We start from the raw sequence: 19620 nt of genomic DNA, 5'->3' as shown, positions 1-19620 counted from the left end.
CAATGATGACACAGATTGTTAGAGCTGAAGGGGACCCCGGAGATAACTAGTCCAGTGTTCTTACTTTAAACATTAGGGTAAGAGTGGCCAGCTGGGTTGGAACATGACACCAAATTACAAATGACTAGAAAGATTGTTCATTTTCATTTGTCTCTAAAATTATTTCTAAAAACCCACAAGGGAAAAGAACAAGTAAATTTCATGGCTCTGAACAATATTCACATACCTGCCACCTCAATGGTCATTGCATATTAGTAAATGTTACTAACAAAGCAAAACAACAAAAGAACATAACCAGTTAGACATCACTGTTATGAATGGGATAATTTAAGTAAATAAGATTACATACATAAAGCACCTACCTAATATAAGGCCTAGCCCATAACAGGACTTCTAAATGCAGTTCCCTTCTCCTCCCTGTCCCTATTTACTCAGTCTAGAATACTAAAATATTACAGTAGCTTCCAATCTGGTCTCAGTGTTTCCAAACTCTATAGAGTATCTTCAACTTTGATATCAGTATAGCATTCCTAATGTATCTCCCTCAAAAACGCTGCAATTAATAATGGCAAGATGTTCAATCTCTTCAGATACCAAATTGCCAATTAAAACACTCCTAAGTCAAATCGTCCATAAGTTCCCCAAAGGAATTTTGGTGATTCACTCAGAACAAGCAGTGTATAACAAATAGAGTATATGCTAAGACCTTAGAAGTATAAAAGGGAGGACATCATTTCAAGCTGGGGTATTTAGAAAACTTTAATTTTTTTTATATTTAATTAATTAATTAATTAATTAATTTATAGCGTGTTGGGTCTTTGTTTCTGTGCGAGGGCTTTCTCTAGTTGCGGCGAGCGGGGGCCACTCTTCATCGCGGTGCGCGGGCCTCTCACTATCATGGCCTCTCTTGTTGCGGAGCACAGGCTCCAGACGCGCAGGCTCAGTAGTTGTGGCCCACGGGCCCAGCCGCTCCGCGGCATGTGGGATCTTCCCAGACCAGGGCTCGAACCCGTGTCCCCTGCATTGGCAGGCAGATTCTCAACCACTGCGCCACCAGGGAAGCCCTAGAAAACTTTAGAAGCAGCAGCATTTGAGTGAGAATTTGAAGGATATACAGTATTTTGATTGGTGAAGGTAGGAAGTTAAAGGAAATTTCAAGTAGGAAGAGCTTCATGAACAAGGGCATGAAGATAGGAAAAAAAAAGGCTTACAATCTAGCCCAAATTTTATTTTTCTTTCTGTCATGCTCCACCAGGGGCACAGATGCTAATCAAGTGTAATTTCCAAGACACAGTTTAAGTTTCTTTCCTCCATACCTCTGTTCAAGCCATGCCCTCCCTCAATGACCGGGAACAAGTCTTGCACAACACAGAGTAATAAATAATACTAGCTAAGCCAACCTCTACCTTTCCCTCCACTTCTATTCCCTTTCTTCATCCATTTCTTTCTCTCTCCTTCAAATCTTTCCAACTGACCAAACTAAAGAATAATATTATTCACTGATTCATATATAAAGTAGAGAAGTAGAATATTCTCTTTAAAAACAAAGTTTCAACTTAAATCCTTGAAACATTCCCTCCATTCCCCCTCTCCCCTCCCCTTTTTCTTCTCACTCTACATTCCCTTTCCTCTTTGGGTTACTGATGCTGTATTTTTTTTAAATTCCCCTCCCACCTCAGATTTTTAAAATAAATAGCAATGACAGCAGGGATGGACTGCGCTTTCACGAATGTGAAAAACGTTCCCTCACAAGCAGAGCACAATAAGGGCTTTGTGTTCTTTCTGGGAAGGGGACAAGGAGCAGAAGAGGAACAGAAGGGGAATCTGAAAAGGAATGGAAGGTGTCCAGCCCGTCTAAAGGAATAAAGGTCAGGAATACTCTGGTAAGCCATAAAAACAAAATTTCTTCATTGTAATGACTAAATTTGCAAGAATGGGCCCTTAAAAATAGCACATATGCCTACAAACTAAAGAGTTTTCTTTTGTTAGCCAAAATTATAAATTAGCCCTCAGAGAAGTGCAAGTGACCAAATCATCAAGTCTTCAATCTCTTATAATGGGATAACAAATTTTTAACTGGAAAAGACATTAACCAGAAATGGCCTTGATCACTGTAGTTTTAAAGGCTTACACAGGTAACCTAATGGAATCAGGAAAAATAAAATGTAACACATTATTAACTAGAAGTCTAGACTCTCAGTTTCAAGTATAGTCAATATACCTTTTGAATACCACTTTATAAAGCAATGTAAAGTGCTTATATTGTAGAAAACACATATATACCTCCGGAACTGGGGGCGGGGGGAGCAGGGAGATATCACAATGTTAAGCAAATAGGTACTTGTAGTAAAATGTCTAGTGAGAGCACCATCCCTGGACTCAAAAAGTGCTGGATCTCCAACAAATGAGATGACAGTGAAAATACCCCAGAACTGGAAATAACTGAAAAACTAGCTCTCACAATTACAAAGACACTAATATCAAAGTGAATGCAAACAATCTTGCATATACTGTTTTATGAAACAGGATAAAAATATCTAAATTTACAGTATTCTATATAAATGCATATATATGCATGCATGCATATGTAACTAAATTAATAAAAACAGGGCTATTTCATCCACATCATTGGATGTTTATATATTCAAGTTGGCCAATAATTTTTTTTCTTTTGCTGAGCACTTATGTATTTTTGTACCATATAAGTCATTTGCTTTTCAGGTTTATTATTTATTGACTAATCTCCTGTGTTAGAATGTGAGCTTCCTGAAGAAAGGGCCTTTTATTTCGATTAGTTATGTATCCCAGGGCTAATAACAGAGCCTGACATGTAGAAGGTGTTCAAAACAGTGTCAGGGAATGAATAAACTGATAAGCAAATTGCCTAAGTTCACAAGGTAGGTTATAGAGGTGGGTCCGTCTGACTCCAAAACCCAAGCATTTCCACTAAGCCTATGTTAGTACAAGTTATTCACATGCTTGGAGGAAACCATTCACTGAAATAAACTTTTAAAAAGAATAACAGACATGTTGTATTTCAAAGGACTCTTAAAAACCTTAGAAATTTTGGAAGTGATCTTATTGGGAAAACGAGAGGCTGCCTTGGATTTGAAGTCAACTTACCTTTGGCACACAGAGTATTAGATTGTTTTTATATAAAATTATTTATTTTTTAAATTTATTTTTGGCTGCATTGGGTCCTCGTCACTGCGTGCGGGCTCTCTCTAGTTGCGGCAAGTGGGGGTCACTCCTCACTGCAGTGTGCGGGCCTCTCACTGTGGTGGCCTCTCCCACTGCAGAGCACAGGCTCTAGGCGTGCAGGCTCAGTAGTTGTGGCTCGCGGGCTGTAGAGCGCAGGCTCAGTAGCTGAGGCGCACGGGCTTAGTTGCTCCATGGCATGTGGGATCTTCCAGATGAGGGCGCAAACCCGTGTCCCCTGCATTGGCAGGAGGACTCCTAACCACTGTGCCACCAGGGAAGTCCCAGTTTTTTTTGCTGTTTTTTTTTTAAGTGTTCTTTGTCCTCCAGAATTTCCTGAGGTCACTGCTGAATTCTAACTTGTAGAACTGTTTGCTCTGCTTGAAATGTCTGTTATTTAGTTATTTTTTGGCTGTGCCACACAGCTTCCAGGATCTTAGTTTCCCAACCAGGGACTGGACTCGGGCCACCACAGTGAAAACGTCAAGTCCTAACTGCTGGACCGCCAGGAATTCCCTGAAATGTCTTGATGTTGTTTGTGAGTTGATATTTCTATTTCTTCTACATCCATAACAGGGAATCTACTTCTAAATTCAGATTCAATGTTTATTGAAGGCCTATTATTTACTATGAAACATGATAGATACTTTCATAAAGCACCTACACAAGCACTTACACAAGCATTCAACTGTATCATGTTTGCTAAAATTGAGTTTCACTGGTAAAAGCCAGAAAATGAGAGTGACAGATGATAGTACAGAAAAAAACAAAAAACAATCTGGTTCTTACGTAGGAAGACGAGATGGCAGACCTTATTTTCCTGTTTCATGTCGACTGCTAAGAAAGGTAAATAACTCTTTATACAGTTTAGCATTAAAAATTGTACTGAATAAAACTCTGTACCCTAAAACTCTACATTTTTGTTTCTGGAAGAGGGAGTTACTTACCTCTGCCTCTGCTGTCAACTGTATCTTCTTTGCTATCAGCTGTTTTAAATCAATCCGACCTAAGGAAAGAAAAAAATATAACTTTTAAGTTGATGGAGATAGTTACCTATCAGCATTATTTAAATCGTGAAGTTGAAAAACAAGCAAAAAATGACGACTATGTAAACTATGGTACAACCACAAAACATGATACAACTCTTAAAAATGAAGCATGGGCAATATAAATAGAAGGAAATTTATACATAAAAATGCTAAGTTGAAAAAAAACAAAACTACTATATGTACACACAGTACTTACAACTATATTAATCATAGGATGCTGACAGTATAGGAAATTCTGACAGTAGAGGAAATTAGTTTCTGTGAATGGATCCTGCAACTATGAGTAGTAAAATGTACAAGCAACAATAGAAAAACTAAATAAATCGGACTTGGTCAAAAATTGAAAAAAAAAAAGTTTCTGCTCCAAAGAAGTAAAAAGACGCAAAACGGGGAAAAACACTTGCAAATCTGATCCGGGACCTGCATCCAGAATATGTAAAGAACTCCTACAACTCAATGGTAAAGACGAATAGTCCAACTTAAGCATCTGAAAAGACATGTCTCCAAAAAAGATATACAAATGGTCAATACCATCTGAAAAGATGCTCAATATCACTGGCCATCAGGGAAATGCAAATCAAAACTACAAAGAAATATCATTTCATACCCACTAGGATGGTTATAATCAAAACACATAAGTGTTGGCCATTGTACACCTTAAGCTAATACAATGTTATGTGTCAATTATCTCAATAAAGCTAGAAAAAGAGTTGTACAAGCAGGAAATTTTGAGAAGAGCATTATTTCAGGGATTGGATGTGATAGCTTTTCTGTAATACAATTAGAGAGTGTTAATAAACACTTGTAACAATGATGTTTATAAGCTTGGTACAAATAAAACAGAGTTTATTATTTACTATTTTTAAATTTTTTTTGTTTGTGTTGGGTCTTCGTTGCTGTGTGTAGGCTTTCTCCAGTTGTGGTGAGTAGGAGGTACCCTTCGTTGTGGTGCACGGGCTTCTCATTGCGGTGGCTCCTCTTGCTGCGGAGCACAGGCTGTAGGCGCACGGGCTTCAGTAGTTGCGGCACGCGGGCCCTAGAGTGCGCAGGCTTCAGTAGTTGCAGCACATGGGCTCAGTAGTTGTGGCTCATAGGCTCTAGAGCACAGTCTCAGTAGTTGTGGCCCACGGGCTCAGTTGCTCCAGAGACCTGGAAGCAACTGAGAAGTTGTGGGATCTTCCTGGACCAGGGATCGAACCCACATCCCCTGCATTGGCAGGAGGATTCTTAACCACTGCGCCACCAGGGAAGTTCCAAAACAGTTTTTTAAGTGAGGAGAAAAAAGCTTTGACCAGAACATGGAGAAATTAAAACCCTCCTACATTGCTGGTGAGAATGTAAAATGACACAATGCTTTTGAAAAAGTCTGGAAGTTCCTCAAAAGGTAAACACAGAGGTACCATTTAACCCAGAAATTCCACCCCTAGGTAAATACAAAAGAGAAATGAAAACCCCCCTCCCATTTATAGAAAATTAAAAATCCAAGCCTCCAAAAAAGATCTAATAAGATCGCTCATTATCCTATGATATTCAAGCAACTAATTTTAACATTTTGGTAAATATTATTTGTCCTTTTACTTTGGCAAAAATTAAATAATAATATTAAATATAATATTATAAATATACATACTATAAAAACAGAGTCATTATGAATACTGTTTGGTAACCAGTTTTCATTTAACATATTGTTAGTATCTTTGCATATCATTATATGTTCTTCCACATCATTTTTATTGGTCTACTATTCTATTTTTATGGCTGAAATAGAATTTATTTAATCCTCTATTGGACATTTTGATTCTTTATATCGTTTCACAATATTCCACTTGGAAAAAAGGCATGGAGAAGGTCCAAAATGCACCTAATGAAAGCTCTATAAGGAGACGAAAAATTTGAAGTAATAATGGCCGAGAACTTCCTGGAAGTGTTAAAAAAGAGCCAATCGTCAAAGGAAGATCAAAGAATCCCAAGCAGGGTAAAGAATCATCATAGTGAAACTGTGTAACACAGAGGTTTATTTAAAAACAAAACACAAAAGGACTCTTAAAAGCACCCAGGAAGAAAATATCACCTTCAAGAGAACTGCCATTATGCTGAGTGTCTGACTCATCAACACCAACAACAGAAGCCGGCAAACAGTGAAATAATATCTTCAACTGTTGATAATAGTGAAGTTTATGACTGGGAAGGAGGCTAGAGGTCATATCGCAGAGAGCCTGTGCGTATCACAACAAGGGCTTTGAGGAAACTAAGAATTTTAAACAGAATAGTAACTGATCTGATATTGGAAAACCCCACTCTCTGGCAGGAGAGGAAGAAAGGACCACATAAGAGAAATGCAATAAATCCTGACAAGAAATGATGTCGCCATAAGCCAAAACAATAGCACTGAGAATGGACAGGAGAGGATAAATTTTGAAAATATTCCCAAATTGGTAACTTATTAGGTAAGAAATATGAAGGTAAAACAAATATCCATTTGATTTTTCCATGAACTGTAAAAATACTTTTATTTAGTTCTCTACCATCTATGATCGGACCATGGATTCATAAATAAGTTATTTACTTCATAAATAAATGAATACAGAAACTTCTTTCCTTCAACTAATTACCATAGGGGGATGGGGAAGAAGACGCCAAAGATTAATTCTCACTACCTGTGCATCATTCCCAAAAGTAATCTGTCTATCCATAAATAACCTAACCACCATTCAAACTGGCTTTGAGGAGTCAGGGTCTGGAAAGCAGGGAAAGAGTTTTTTCTCACTTAGACTAGAATCTCTAAAGGCCCCGCTCCAAGTGACAGTAAAGTTATATAAAGTCAAAGAAAAATATATTAAAAATCCAATTCAATTCATTTTCTTTCACCTTAAAACTAACCTCACACAATATTCAAAATTACTTTCTTGCTACTCACCCAAACTTAAATGTCATAAAAATCAAAAGAATAATACTCTAAAAGCTAACATCCAGTGATTTAAAGAACTATATACAGGGACTTCCCTGGTGGCACAATGGTTAAGAATCCACCTGCCAATGCAGGGGACGTGGGTTCTATCCCTGGTCTGGGAAGATCCCACAAGCCGCAGAGCAACTAAGCCCCTGCGCCACAACTACTGAGCCCACGTGCCACAAATACTGAAGCTCGTGCACCTAGAGCCCATGCTCCACAACAAGAGAAGCCACTGCAATGAGAAGCCCGTGCACCGCAACGAAGAGTAGCCCCCACTGGCCGCAACTAGAGAAAGCCCGCACACAGCAACAAAGACCCAACACAGCCATAAATAAATAAATAAACAAATGTTTAAAATATATAAAATTAAAATTAAAAAATAAAGAACTATGTACAGACACCCAACCACATAAGTCAACTCAAAGTTTCTAAATTTCTAAAACATTGACCATGAAATAGGGATAAGCCAGGCCTGAGGGTCATGCAATTTCTGAAATACCTGCCTAGATCTATTAATATCACTAACTGATAACTGATCATTAACTGATAATACCTATTAGTAGACCCAAAGATAAATCCTTAAAGAAAGCTCCTCTAGATTTTGTTTTTTCCTAACCCTCTTATCTCTAAGAAGTCAGGCTTGCGACATTTATCTTCATGAACACTACCTCACCCTTGTAAAGTCTACAACATTGAATTGAGTATTTAAAAATTTACTCCTTGAAGTATCAAAAATCTAATTTGAACCAGTTTTGACAAAGACCTTCCTAAAATTATTACATGCTTTACCACCTTAAAAAAAAAAAGAGAGACTGTACATAATCTTTATGTCGAATAAAAGATCATTTATTGCACTGTGCTATTATAGTGACACCTTTAGTAGGACTGAAATGAGAGCAACGGAGCCCACACTAAACAGCTCCAGAAAGTTGTGCCTTTCTACTAGGGTTGCTTCTTCACGGCTCTTCACCAAATCTGATTCCTGTAACAATCCTATACTTAGCTACTATGCCAAATTTACTGCCAATGTTACCCAGAAGGAAAAGATAAATAACCAAGCTTATTAAATTAGTAACGCACTTATTCATTCAATTATATACTCACTCACTAAATAAAAACCCTCTGAGAACCCAATACATACGGGGTACTAGGCATGTATTCCAAACCCCTCCTTTAGGATCGCAATAGAAGTATGCAAACATAGATAATTACAATACACAGAAGGGCTGTGGGATCATCAGGGTGGAGAGAGCTTTTGCAGAGCAAGTCAATATTTGAGCTGACTCAACTGATAAAGAAAAATCACAGTGCACAAGGTATTAGAAAGATTATTTCAGGCAATGGAAACAGCATGAAGACTTGTAAGGACTTGGGTTTTCTGGGACTTGACCCTGAGTCAAATGCCTCTAAGTGCCAAGCTCTCTTTGCTTTACAATACTGTACTTAATATAGGCTTTTGCCTAAGGGCAGCTTTTAACTCCTTACCTTCTAGGTTACCAGTTACTTTCTAGATCAGTGCTGCCCAACAGAAACATAATGTGAACCACATTATGTAATTTAAAATTTCCTGGGAACCACATGAAAAACTAAAAACAGGTGCAAAGTGAGTCTTTGAAATGTGGTATGTATTTTACAACTTTGGTGTTATCTCAATTCAGACTAGTCACAGTTCAAGTGCTCAACCGGACCAGACTGAACAGTGTAGTTCTAAATCAGGGGTCAGCAATTTTTTTCTGTAATGGGCCAGAGAGTAAGTATTTCAGGCTTTGGGGGCCATATGGTCCAAAAGCACTATACAGCCATAAATGAATGAAAGTGGCTGTGTATGACAACTCCTGTTCTAGATGGCTGAATTTACCGTGAGTCTGGCTGACAAAACTGACAGGTATGCACAGTTATTTTTTATAATCTCACCTGACTGTGGTGAACAATGCTGGTTGCCTCCACCACAAGGGCATGTGTTTCATTCCCCTTGCCAGAGACTGATTTAAGAATGGGCACGAGCACCAGTCAGATATGGCCCACTCAGGTTTAACTGAGAAGAGTGTAAAGGAACTATTGTATAAATGTGTGGGCAAATTTAAGAAAAGCAACAAAGGATGGTGTAGCATTCTAGGGCTAGTAACAAGCAACAGGAAAGCTGTTACTATCCTGAAAGGGCAAAGGAGGGAAATGGTTTAGGAAACCCAAAGAGAACTCCCTGGAGAGAACTATTAGATAGAAGAGATGGTTACTCAGCACAGAGGGAACTTATGTTATAAACACACACCTTACTCTCTGCCCTTGGACCTCCTATCAATGCCACCCACCCCAACCATGACCGAACCCTACCAGAAACCAGAGGGCATGGAAGCCATTTGATTGTGCCCGGGGAGGCTGATGCTCTGGACTCTAAGTAGGGTAGAAAAGAGTAAAGAGGTAAAAGGAAGACAGCATAACTTGTAATCTAGTTCTGGCCAGTGAGACATGAGAAGTCTGTTGGGCAATTTCTAGGAAAGATTTCATTGCTCTAAAGAGAGGCACAGGGAAACGGGGTTCCTTCTGATGGAAATTATTCTTTTGCTTTCCCAGTTTTCTTACCCAGCCTACAGTCACTAACCCTCTGTCATTATTTCTATCCTTCCCTCATCAACGCCACTAATTTCTTGGACCCACCTAGCCACAACCCAATCCCAGATATTGCCTGCTACCTGCTTTCTCTGATTTCAAACTGCCATGCACTGCAGAAATATAATACAGAAAATGGGCCCACTATAAACTGTTGCTGTCTAGCGTTAACCAGGCCTGCAATAAAAATGAAATCTTTGTCTCTGCCTCTTGATGAATTTCTATAATATTCCTCCCAAGCGTAGTTCCAAACATTTTCCACCTTCAAGTCCCAGCCTTACAAAGCAAACTTCAGTTGATCATTTTGGGGACCAACTCCTGAAATGTCTTCTATCTTAGTTTTCACTATCTTTAATCCTCTTCTCCACTGTTCCTTTGTCAGAGGAAGGGGTAGCCCATCTCTTTTTCAAGACTACCCCTTTAAACTATATTGCCTTGATCCTTTGAGAAACTGTTCAAATCATTCAACACACTGAGCCATTTATTTTGTCCACATTACATTCAGCACCAAAGCAGTCTTTAAAAATTTTCTGAAATTATGATATTGATGTCATAAGTGGTACTCAAAATTTATCTGCGAAGTATTACATATTTACTTAACGTTTTGGAAACAAATATGTAACTGAAACAAACTATCACTTCATAGAATTTACTGCTTAGGATGAAGATTCCTCTTTTTAGTGAAATTTTCTTTAAATTACATAATAATAAATATGGTACAGAGATAATGGCAAAATTATAAATAACTGAAATTTTGGAAACAATGTCCTTTGGAAACAAACAACAGCCCTTTCCAATGAACCTCTTATCTTTCAAGACCCAACTCATGCTGTCTTTTCCTTTTAATATAAAATGTCCTGGAAAAGTGGTTTGTACTTCCTATCTTCACTATCTCACTAGCAATTCATCCCCAACATGTTTCTGCAACTCTTCCTTTTCTGGAGTCACTATGGCCTCCAAATTTCTAAATTCTCATCCTCATTAAACTTGCTGCAAGGAGTTCCCTTGGTGGCCTAGTGGTTAGGATTCCAGGCTTTCAATGACAGGCCCCCAGTTCAATCCCTGGTCAGGGAACTGAGATCCCGCAAGCTGTGTGGGATGATATCATATATCGCTTATATGTAGAATCTAAAATGTGATACAAATGAACTTATTTACAAAACAGAAACAGACTCACAGACATAGAGAACAAACTTCTGGTTACCAAAGGGAAAAGGGGGTTAGGGAGGGATAAATCAGGAGTTTGGGATTAGCAGATACAAACAATTATATATAAAATAGATAGGGAATTCCCTGGAGGTCCAGTGGTTAGGACTCGGGGCTTTCACTGGTGTAGGCCCAGGTTCGATCAGTGGTTGGGGAACTATGATTCTGCAAGCTGTGCAGTGCAGCCAACAATTTTTTTAAAATAAGAAAAAAAAAAAAAAAGATAAACAAGGTCCTACTGTATACCAAAGGGAACTATATTCAATATCCTGTAATAAATCATAATAGAAAAGAATATGAAAAAGAATATACATATATATAACTGAACCACTTTGCTGTACACCAGAAACACAACATTGTAAATCAACTGTACTTCAATAAAAGATTTAAAAATTAATTAATTTATTAAATTTTAAAAATCAAGGCCTACTTATAGTGACTAAATTCCTAACGATGACTAAGGCCTACTAGGCAGTGATGAATCACCATTTTTCAGGTTCCATTTCTTTTAGTTTCACTTCTTTTAACTAGCATTTTCTTTGTCTCCTTGTGGTAAGTACAGAATTAGCTAATGTGTAGGCACTGACTAGCAGGTTTTTACCGCCTAGAGAAGTTCAAACTCATTTTAAAATCCTGATAATTTTCTAAAAAACTCTCATTGACCATGCCTTAGAAGATCTTCACCCCAGCTTCACCTTGCTCTCCATAGAGATATAAGTAATCTAAAAGAGTCATGTGAAAGCCATCTTTATGTCTAAGGATGGTTGGGTTTAGGAGTAGTCCTTTAAAGAACCAATCATTTATCAATCTTAGAAGCAAAAGGGGAGATACAAAAAAAAAAAAAGTATAATCCATCTATAGGGACTTCCCTAGGGGTGCAGTGGTTAAGAATCCGCCTGCCGGGCTTCCCTGGTGGTGCAGTGGTTGAGAGTCTGCCTGCCGATGCAGGGGACATGGGTTCGTGCCCCGGTCTGGGAAGATCCCACATGCCGCGGAGCCGCTGGGCCTGTGAGCCATGGCCGCTGAGCCTGCGCGTCCGGAGCCTGTGCTCCGCAACGGGAGAGGCCGCAACAGAGAGAGGCCCGTGTACCGCAAAAAAAAAAAAAAAAAAGAATCCGCCTGCCAATGCAGGGGACACAGGTTCGATCCCTGGTCCAGGAAGATCCCATGTGTCACTGAGCAACTAAGCCCATGCGCCACAACTACTGAAGCCCGCGCGCCTAGAGCTCATGCTCCGCAACAAGAGAAGCCACTGCAATGTGAAGCCTGTGCACAGCAACAAGGAGTAGCCCCCGCTCGCCGCAACTAGAGGAAGCCCGTGCACAGCAACGAAGACCTGACACCGTCAAAAATAAATTTTTTTTAAAAAGGTATAATACATCTAAATCCTCTATTGCTCCATCGACCTCAAAAACCTTTCAAAATTGTCTACTAATCATATGTCTACACTACAGAGAAAGGAACCTGAACTAGAAATGAGGGTCAGTATATAAATATCATACAGAAAATGAGATTTAATAGATAATGTTGAAACAACTGGCTGGCCATTTTGAAAACCTGTCAAATTAGATCCCTAGCTCACTTATTATTCAAAATAAATTTCAGATGGATCAAATATTTGAATCTTAAAAAACCCAGGGCTTCCCTGGTGGCGCAGTGGTTAAGAATCCACCTGCCAATGCAGGCGACATGGGTTCGATCCCTGGTCCAGGAAGATCTCACATGCCGCAGAGCAACTAAGCCCGTGCGCCACAACTACTGAGCCTGAGCTCTAGAGCCCATGTGCCACAACTACTCAAGCTCACGAGCCACAACTACTGAAGCCCACGCACCTAGATCCCATGCACCGCAACAAGAGAAGCCACTGCAATGAGAAGCATGTGCACTGCAAGGAAGAGTAGCTCCCGCTCGCCACAACTAGAGAAAGCCTGCGTGCAGCAACAAGGACCCAACACAGCCAAAAATAAAATAAATAAAATAAAATTAATTAATTAAAAAAAAATTTTTAAGTTATCAAATTATCAGCTAGTAACTCCCATTTCTTTTAACTAATCTTCCTAAAATGAACCAAGATATCCAAACTCATTCTTTTGACCTTAAAAAGTACAAAAGGTACTAATTAATATTCAATAACTTTACTGCTGCTTTTAACTATGTCTCATTGTACAAAACCTTTTTCAAGCAAAGTGGAATCTGTCATCTCTCAAAATGCCATAGAGTTTATTCAAAAGGTCACATCATCCATGACTGAAGAAGGTTGAAGAAACAGGCACTCTCATATGGCTACTGGGAGTGCAATATTTCCAGAGAGCAATTTGGCAATACCCACCCAATAAATCTTATGACCTAAAAACAATTTCTTGGAATGTAGCCAAGGAAAAATCATAAACACTTGAACGTTTGCTTATCTGTACTTTCTAAAACAAATATGTTTTGCTTTTATTCTAAGGGGAAAAAAAATGTGTTCTCAACCTACTCAGTTGATCAAAGCTCTATGTGGACTGGCCAGTTTTATGATTAGATGCATAAATTGGATGAAGGGGCTAAATTACAGAATAACAATGATATTAACTTTTTTTCATATATTTTTGCCAAGGGACTCTCAATCTTTACAAAAGGCAGGTTGTTCTCTCTGTTCAAATACTTATGTACATATCTCAAAGAACACTGAAATTGAATAGAATTAGAAGTATATTAACCAAGTTAATATTTGTTAAACACTTAAAACAGTGCCTGGCACATGATAAACTGTTAGCGGTCATTATCATATTTACTCATTAATTAGCTATCAAATGAACAATGCAGCAAAAAAAATGGTAGTCAAGAATAGGCATTACCTGTAAATTAAGAGAAAGGTAGAGAATGTCCCCAACCTGATAAAGGGCACCTACAAAAATCCACAGCTAACATAATTAACAGAAAAACTGAAAATTTTCTCCCTAAGATCAGAAACAACACAAGAATGCCTAATGTCCACTCTTGCCAATTCTGTTCAACATTTTACTGGAAATTCTAGCAAGGGCATTGAGGCAAGACAATGAAATAAAAGGCATGTTGATTGAAAATGAAGAAATAAAACGAATTCTTATGTGCAGATGGCATGATTTTGTATATAGAAAATACTACAAAACACACACACAAAAAACTCTTAGAGCTAATTAATGAGCTCAGCAACGTTGCAGGATACAATATCAATATACAAAAACCAGCTACATTTCTACACATTAGTAACAAATGATTGGAAAATGAAATTAAGAAAATTCCACTTACGACAGCAGCAAAAGGAACAAAATATTTAGAAATAAATTTAACAAAAAAAGTGTAAAACTTATCAACTTAAAACTATAAAACATTGTTGAAAGAAATCAGAGACCTAAATACAGGCATACCTCGTTTTATTGCACTTTGAAGATATTGCAGGATTTTTTGGTTTTTGTTTTTACAAATTGAAGGTTTGTAGCAACCGTGCACTGAGCAAGGCTATCGACACCATTTTTCAAACAGCATCTGCTCACCTCATGTCTCTGTCATGTTTTGGTAATTCTCACAGTATTTCAAACTTTTCATTAATATATTTGTTATGGTGATCTGTGATCAGTGATCTCTGATGTTACTACTGCAAAAAGATTACAACTTGAGGAAGACTCAGATGATGGTCAGCACTCTTTTAACAATAACGTATTTTTTAATTAAGGTATGTACACTGTCTTTTTTTAGACATAATGCACACTTGTTTACAGTAGTAGCATAAACATAATTTTTATATGTACTGGGAGACCAAAAAATTCATGTGGACTCACTTTATCGTGATACTCATTTTATTGCGGTGGTCTCGAACCGAACCCACAATATCTCCGAGGTATGTCTGTAAATAGAAAGACATCCCATGTTCATGGGTTGAAAGACTTAATATTGTTAAGATAGTGTATTAGTTTCTTGCACCTGCTGTAACAAATTACCACGAACTTGGTGGATTAAAACAACAGAAATTCTCTCTCAGTTCTGGAGGCCAAGCTGAAATCAAGGTGTCACGGCAGGGCCCCACTCCCTTTGGAGGCTCTAGAATCCAGTCCTGGCTCTGCAGCTTGTGGTAGCTAGCAGCATTCCTTGGCTTTTGGCCATTGCACTCCAATCTTCATAGCCAGCATCTACAAATCTCTCTCTGCTCCATCTTCAAATCACCTTCTCCTCTGTGTGTCATCAAATCTCCCTCTGCCTCCCACTTATAATATACAGGACTGCATTCAGGGCCCAGGTGCTATTCAAGATAATCTCAAGATTCCCAACTTAATTATATCAAAGACCCCTCTGCCCCCTTTTCCTGCCATATAAAGCAGCATTCACAGGTTCCAGGTTTTAGGACCTTTTGGGAGAGGGGGCATTTTCCAGCCTACCACATATGGCAATACTCCCGAAACTGATGTGGATATCCACATGCCCAAGAAAGAAGTTGAACCCTTAACTTATACAATATAAAAAATAACTCGAAATGGATTATTGACCTAAATGTAAGACCCAAAACTCTAAAACTAGAAGAAAACATAGGACAAAACCTTCATGACACTGGGCTTAGCAAAGATTCCTGGATATGATACCAGAAGCACAGGCAATAAACACAAAAATAGACAAATGGAATCATATCAAACTTAAAAACTTCTGTGCAAAGAACACAGTCAACAAAGTGAAAAAACAACCTATGGAACGGCAGAAAATATCTGCAAATCATATCTGATGAAGGGTTAATATCCAGAATATTATAATATTATAAAACTCCTACAACTCAACAACAAAAAAGCATATAACCCAACAAAACAAAATGGCCAAAGGATATGAATAGATATTTCTCCAAGGAAGATATACAAATGGCCAACAGGTATGTGAAAAAGTGCTCAACACCACTAATCATTAGGGAAACGCAAATCAAAACCACAGTGAGGTATCACCCTACACCCATTAGGATGGCTACTATTAAAAAGACAAACCAACCACCAACAACAAAAACAGAAAATAACAAGCACTGGTGAGGATGTGGTTAAATTGGAACCCTTGTGTGCCACTGGTGAAACTGTAAAATGGTGCAGCCGCAATCAAAAACATTATGTCAGTTCCTCAAAAAATTAAAAATAGAACTACCACAGAATCCAGCAATCCTACTTCTGCGTATAGATCCAGAAGAATGGAAAGCAGAGTCTTGAAGAGATATTTGAATACCTGTGTTCATAGCAGCAGCAGTATTCACAGTAGCCAAGAGCTGAAAGCCAAGGTACTCAGAAGTACGTGGGCCTCCAGCAGAGAAACAGTAAAACTGTGGGACTTCTCGGCCTCCATCTGAGCCAACCCTTCATAATAAATCTTTTTATATATCTATATATATATCCTATTGGTTCTGCTTCTCTGGAGAACTCTGACTAAAACACATCCCAAATGAGAACTGTCACTCTAAGAGCTGTGTCTCAAACTTTAACCTGCATATGAATCCCCCAAGAACTTATTAAAATGAAATTTTTATTCAATTAAGTGTGAGGTGGGCCATTTCTAACAGGCCCCCAAGAGGTGCAGATGCCCCTGGGCCTGGCTGGTAGGCCACGATGACTGGCATGGCGTGGTGTCCTTTAAGCCCTCACTACTCAAAGGTCACATTTTACCCATCTGCTCACTCCCCCAAAGTGAACCAATGTTAAAGTAAGTGGAGAAACACATGCAATTTTCAGATCAGCATTAGTTACATTAAACCAAGGAGGAGGTCAGACTTCTTGTTTTAGGCTAAACAATTCAATTTTTATTATCTGCATTAAAACCTGGAATGATTAAAACTTAATGAACTGAGGCTATAAGGAGTACTGAAAACATGTGGAAATTAGAATAGTCTAAAAGCTTTTCTTTAAAAAATGGGACATAGTGAGAAAATCATACTGGTAACAGAAAGTTTCAATAAAAAGACAATGTGAATTAGCACCCAGTCCCTAAATCAAGGAAGGGGAAAGTTTCTACCCAATGTTGGCGTACCCTTTTGCACAAATTTCACATTTTATATCACACCGAAACTAGTCCATATGACAATATAAATATTTCATAAATAGCTAATTAAGAGTCCAACAATCAATAAACTACATTATGCAAACTTAAGCAGCAACATTTATATTCCTGGATCCAGCTGCTGTATTTAATTTACAATTAAATTTAAGTAGGAAAAGCAAAAGCTCTTCTTTATGAAAGAAGTCTCAGGATGCCAAAGACAACCTGTCTCAGAAAGTTCCACACCTATTTGTTAACCAAACAAGCCTCAAATTTCAAATCCTCATTGAAATCAAACCTATACAAATGTCACCGCAAAAATAAATAGCCTGATTCAATAGATAACATCAGTTGAAGTTGTGTTTACAGGTCTATCAATCTTAAGCACAAACCTTGACCTTAACAAGTACTGTGTCAGTCTTCTTTGTATTCATGTTAAGCAAACTTGGACATGAGGACTAACAAAACTCCCCCAAGATTTATAACCTAGTATTGAACTAAGTTAGGTACCCTGCTAATGACTCTCATTAAGCTCATTACACCTATTAAAAGAGTAATTAGTAGCACTTATTTATAATAATCTAATTATGCTAACGGCAGGAGAGGGGTTCTCATTCACTTAACTTGGAGCTCCATGAAGGCAAACACATCTGTATCAATCACTGCTGTAGCCCCAACACCTAGCAGGACACCAATAATTATTGACAGGTTAGGTAGTTGAAGGAATGAATAAATGAATGAATGATGTCGAAAACATAGTAGATACCCCAAAAATGTTCAATGAGTTAATTTAAAAGGGCTTACTTTCTAGTTTCTTCGTTACCAGATATATAAAACTAAATTAAAGCATACATTGCAAACTCCACTTACATCAATAAAGCTCACCTCTATGAGAGGTGCAGCAATTTACACACCAGTGTCACCAGCAGTATCTAAAGCAGCTGTGACTGGCAACTAAACCAATGTGTTCCTTTCTATTCTTTTAATCAGTTTATTTTTCTCCCCTGCACTTTACAGTGCCTACCAGCATATCCATTTATAAGAGAGCTAAAGAGATGGCAATCCTTGCTCTAGAACACTGAATTTGTTGCCTATTTCATTAATTCACCTCAGAAACAGAAAAGCCTCACCGTTACTAGGTGTCTCTTGGCACTCCTCTGTACAGTCTCTCTGGCCTTCTTCCTTTTCCTCAGCATGTTTACTGGACTTCGACGGCCGTTTTCTTACAGACATCTTCTCTTCGCCCAACATCGTGCTGTCTAGGAAAGAAGATATAAAAAGCTTTAAGTATCCGGCTTAGGCAAATTTCACAATATCACCATATTTTTAGGGAAGGCAACAAATGATATAGTCTCTTCCTTCTGTTTTACTTTAATCACATTTAAGCATTTTCCGAGTACCAGATACTATAACAAATACGAAGAAATTGGTCTTTATAAAGTAATTGGCTGGTTTCAAAACACAGCCCCCATTCTTAAAGAAAATTTAGTTGAACAAACAAGGCGTAAGTACATGAAAAATTAAGAATTAAATAAAAGTTAAGTACAAAGATGCCACAAGGTAGAGCACAATCAGTAGTCAAGTCAATGGTAAAAACAATACATACCTGAAGTGCAGAGACAGAAGAGATCATTAAGAGGTGCAAAGGTTTCACAGAACAGAGGGTATGTGACCTGAGTCTTGAAGGACGAGAATGGAGCACTTCACGGGTGAGAAAGGATGAAAACAAGGTCCTTGTAAGCCCTGTTCAGGGGACCATGACTGATCAGACTACTTCACTAGAGGACAAGAAACAAGCTTTCGTCGAGTAATTACTAACTACCAGGACTCTGCTAGGTGCTTTAAGTTTTCTCCTCTAATCTTCAAAACTCTGCAGAAAACTTGTTATTACTCCTGGTTCCTATATGAGGAAAAATAAGGTTCCAGGTAGTTACTGCCAATGCCTTCCACCCACACACCAGGAGCATACCAATGGCTGAACAAGCTGAGTTTGAACAAGCACATCATGGGAAACTGTGGGGCATCTTGGTAAGAGAATATTAGAAAGGACTTATTTAGGATTTGGATTTGACTACGTGATTTTGGGGGAGAGCCCAAAGAAGCGGGGGTTCACTCTGGCTTGAGTGCTGGCCGAAAGCGAGGACAATGTGATGATTGGGTATACCAACAAATCTCTGTAGGGAGGCAGACCAGAGGGAGGCTAAAGCTGTAATTGGTAAAGCATCAACAATCATTCCCAGTAGCCTGGAGAGGGGAATGTTGGATATTTTGTGACTTGGGCTACATGCATGTCTTTACCTGTGTTAAGACATGATTATAACATGGTCTTCTGCTTGTCTTGACCCATCATATTCAAAGAATGGCTTTGTGTGATGCTGATGTTCAGTGAAACCGTTTGTGTTCAACAGGACACCCAGAAGGCCTAGCTCTCAAGTTCCAGGCTAGGTCACAGCAACACCACGGCCTAGCTGATTGCACCAGGGCAGCTCCAGGACACCAAGGACTGTTTGCTTCTTCTCATTACAGTAACTTGCCCAAGTCCACAAAGCTAATGGCAGGGTCAGATTTGAACCTGGGTCAGATCCAAACTAC

At 38.6% G+C, this 19620-nt stretch overlaps 1 protein-coding gene across 3 annotated transcripts in view; it reads right to left on the bottom strand.

Annotated features, from left to right (window-relative positions):
• The window catches only part of SOAT1 (sterol O-acyltransferase 1), a 57536-nt gene that overhangs the window by 26898 nt on the left and 11018 nt on the right, over positions 1-19620 (bottom strand). Inside the window, exons 2-4 of one of the 3 annotated variants that reach the window (XM_067728766.1) lie at positions 18635-18771; positions 18159-18287; positions 4146-4204 (exon numbers count right to left, since the gene is read on the bottom strand). In XM_067728766.1, coding sequence (XP_067584867.1) covers positions 4146-4204; positions 18159-18279 — 180 coding nt within the window. In that variant the 5' untranslated portion in view covers positions 18280-18287; positions 18635-18771. The remainder of the gene's footprint in view (positions 1-4145; positions 4205-18158; positions 18288-18634; positions 18772-19620) is intronic. The other 2 variants (XM_067728767.1, XM_067728765.1) reach the window with 2 other exon arrangements.

This window comes from Pseudorca crassidens, chromosome 2 (genome assembly GCF_039906515.1).
Source record: "Pseudorca crassidens isolate mPseCra1 chromosome 2, mPseCra1.hap1, whole genome shotgun sequence".
Lineage (NCBI taxonomy): Eukaryota > Metazoa > Chordata > Mammalia > Artiodactyla > Delphinidae > Pseudorca > Pseudorca crassidens.
Note: the sequence above shows the minus strand (reverse complement) of the source record. Positions and strands in the feature narration are given on the sequence as shown.